Genomic DNA, 3,063 nt, shown 5'->3' with positions numbered 1-3,063 from the left:
GGAAGGCAGCTAGTTATCACCACCCACCACCAACGCTTAGGCTACTCTTACCAACGAATAGTGGGATTGACCGTCACGTAATAACGCTCCCATGGCTGAAAGGGCGAGCATGTTTGGTGTGACGGGGATTCGAAACCGCGACCCTCAGATTGCGAGTCGAGCGCCCTAACCACCTGGTCATGCCGGGCCCACGTTGAATATTAGGCTATTAGGCCTAGACCGAGTTGGTATTTCGCGACGCTCAACGGCGTCCCAGTTTGACATTTATAGTCACCTTGACCCAGTGACAAAATATGGCGAACAAACAGCACACGAAAATATATCAGCAATATATGCTAGAGTCACCATATTCATGACGTCATAAAGGGAGTCGGGGGCACCTACTAATTAACAAAACTAAATTTTTATGATAATAGTCTATAAACATAAAAAGTTTAATTTCCATCTTTTTTTGGAATACATCCTCCCATATGTATGAAATCTTGAAGATCCAATGTGGAATGTAGTAAGGTAATTTGCTTTGGACAACGAGAAATTAATGCCTCCTTGAAAGACTAACTCTAAAGACTTAAAAAGTATTCCAGTTTTCCCGCTCAAATGTTTGTTTATTTTATCCAAACCTAACTTTCTTGAAACTGAAAATATTAAATGAAACCAAAAATACAAAAGACTTCCGTTTGGCCAAATAAATTTCGAAGTAAATTGTTGTTGTTTGGGGGGGGGGGGGGTTGAATTCTCTCGAAAATTAACATTACACTTAATTAACTCGTAAATAATTTTGTCAAAAGTACACAGAAAATGCTTATCATAATTGATGTAGACCTATCAGATTAAAGTAGAAACATAGGTTTAGGTTTGAATAACGACATCCAAACATTTCCAACCTTAAAATCCTTGCTACAGAGTATATCATGAGGACAATTATACAAAGTTCAACGTATGATGTGCAGACTTGTGGCATGGCTTAGTCCATATAGTTTAGTCATGAATACCGCCATGTGGCGACATCTATGAATCAGCTTGTCAACTATTTATCTACAAAGATACGAGGGATGATATTTAAAAACACGCACAGAGAAATAAAGAACTACGAAATTAATTTTACTGTCCGTTTTAATAGTTTGTATGACTTAAACTCCCTGCACGGTCTTCGGAGATGTCTTATGAAATGTCATAACGTATCGTTTTGATAGAAAACAATCAATACTGTTATTATGTAATAAAATCAACTACATTAAGAACACTTTTTAGAGTTAGAGATGTCATACTTAGCAAACTTGAATCACGAGCTGTAATGTCCTTTATGTAACCAGATGTATCAAACGTCTTTATATGACTCCTGGTCATGATAAGCAACTATTTTAAGCCTCAGACGCGTGTAGTCTTTAGTCGTGAAAAGATCTAGATAAAAGAGAACAACACGTTACGATATAAAATGCCATCTGAACCACCAGGGGTACTTTACATCACAGCCAAAACACATACGGTAACCCCCGAGTGACAAAACCAGCCTAAATGGCACTTTATGGGATGAATAGGCTAAACGGCCAGGTCAGAGACCCCCAACGGTTCAGGCATCCCCAATTTTAAACTGGTGACTAAAAGAAAAAGGATAACCTGTCAGCTAACAAAACAGGGTGTATTCAACAGCATATCGAGAGCTTGATCCTTGGACTTTCCACTCCGCAGCCCAGAAGGCTAACCACTAAGCTACACTGTTACGAAATCTTCACATTTTTATTAGTAAGAATATGCAAACCCCATTACATTTCTTGACAAAGATTACATGAAAGTTATACTACAACTCGAGACGTAACGTTCTCCACGAAGTTTATATATTACTGAAAGATACGAGAAATTTAAATTAGAAAAATCTACAGATTGTTTCTCTCGACTGCACGTGCACCGTTGTGTTACGTCTATCTTATTACTTCATTTAGAATATTAGAACACAGAGAAGGCCACGAAATGAAACTCCCCGAATTCATGCTTCACATCATTACTCTCTAATGAGACCAGCAGTAATCACATTGCCCAGCAGTGCACGTCATATGACGCCGATATCTTAAATGAACATCCACAAACCATGCTTATACACACACGTTTAAATTATCCACACGTAATGCACTCATCAGCGATTCCGGTTAAAAGTAATAAACATGGCCACCTTTATTACATCTTCTACGATTTAAAGTTATTTACAGTTTCCATTTCAGAGATCTAACGGTCTTAATCTTTGACTTACAACCTTCAAAACTCACCTTTATAAAACACGCAATGTTTCTATTAAACTTGGTTCAATTCATGGTTTTCAAGTTCGGTAAACGAGAGCCGATCAAATGTATCATTTTTATGGTGAGAAAAGGAGCAAATAGCACAAAAAAAATAAGGTCTCGTTTTAAAAACACCATCCGTATTGATAGTTTGTTTTTGTTAGAAACTAGCCGACGTACAGAGGCCCACAGAGGGTGGGGGTCACAGCCTGTAATATAATGGTATAGATAACGCTGTTTCAAATCTACAAAAATAGGTGTTCGTTATGAAAAATAAGTTAACACAACATTTTTAGAATTATGAAAATATCAACCCCATTAATAACAACAGTTTTATCTGCTCCACCAGAGAGATCTCTGCTAAATGAATACAGTAAAAACTTCCTGTCGCTTGTTATTTCAATGGGTTTTTATGGTGCACGTGAATAGGTTACTTCACAATTACTCTGATAATTATACTTACCTTTACATTTCAGTCCTTGGTGGATTATTCCGTACAGAAGAGAACCACAATGGTCACAGAAGGTAGGACTAGTGTAAGTGTGGACGTCGAACTGGTGTTTGGTTCGGGCATCCTGTAACAAGACATATAAAATCATGTTTTAAAAGTAGGACTAGGGATAGTCGAACTGGTGTTTGGTTCGGGCATCCTGTAACAAAACATATAAAATCATGTTTTAAAGGTAGGACTAGTGTAAGTATGGACGTCGAACTGGTGTTTGGTTCGGGCATCCTGTAACAAGACATATAAAATCATGTTTTAAAGGTAGGACTAGTGTAAGTATGGACG

General features: G+C 37.7%; 1 protein-coding gene across 1 annotated transcript in view; it reads right to left on the bottom strand.

The window, feature by feature from the left end:
* The window catches only part of LOC106469900 (protein kinase C, brain isozyme-like), an 80,550-nt gene that overhangs the window by 31,331 nt on the left and 46,156 nt on the right, over positions 1-3,063 (bottom strand). Inside the window, exon 4 of the mRNA XM_013930420.2 lies at positions 2,737-2,848. Coding sequence (XP_013785874.1) covers positions 2,737-2,848 — 112 coding nt within the window. The remainder of the gene's footprint in view (positions 1-2,736; positions 2,849-3,063) is intronic.

This window comes from Limulus polyphemus, unplaced genomic scaffold (assembly GCF_000517525.1).
Source record: "Limulus polyphemus unplaced genomic scaffold, Limulus_polyphemus-2.1.2 Scaffold3717, whole genome shotgun sequence".
Classification (NCBI taxonomy): domain Eukaryota; kingdom Metazoa; phylum Arthropoda; class Merostomata; order Xiphosura; family Limulidae; genus Limulus; species Limulus polyphemus.
This window is presented reverse-complemented; position numbering and strand designations above follow the sequence as displayed.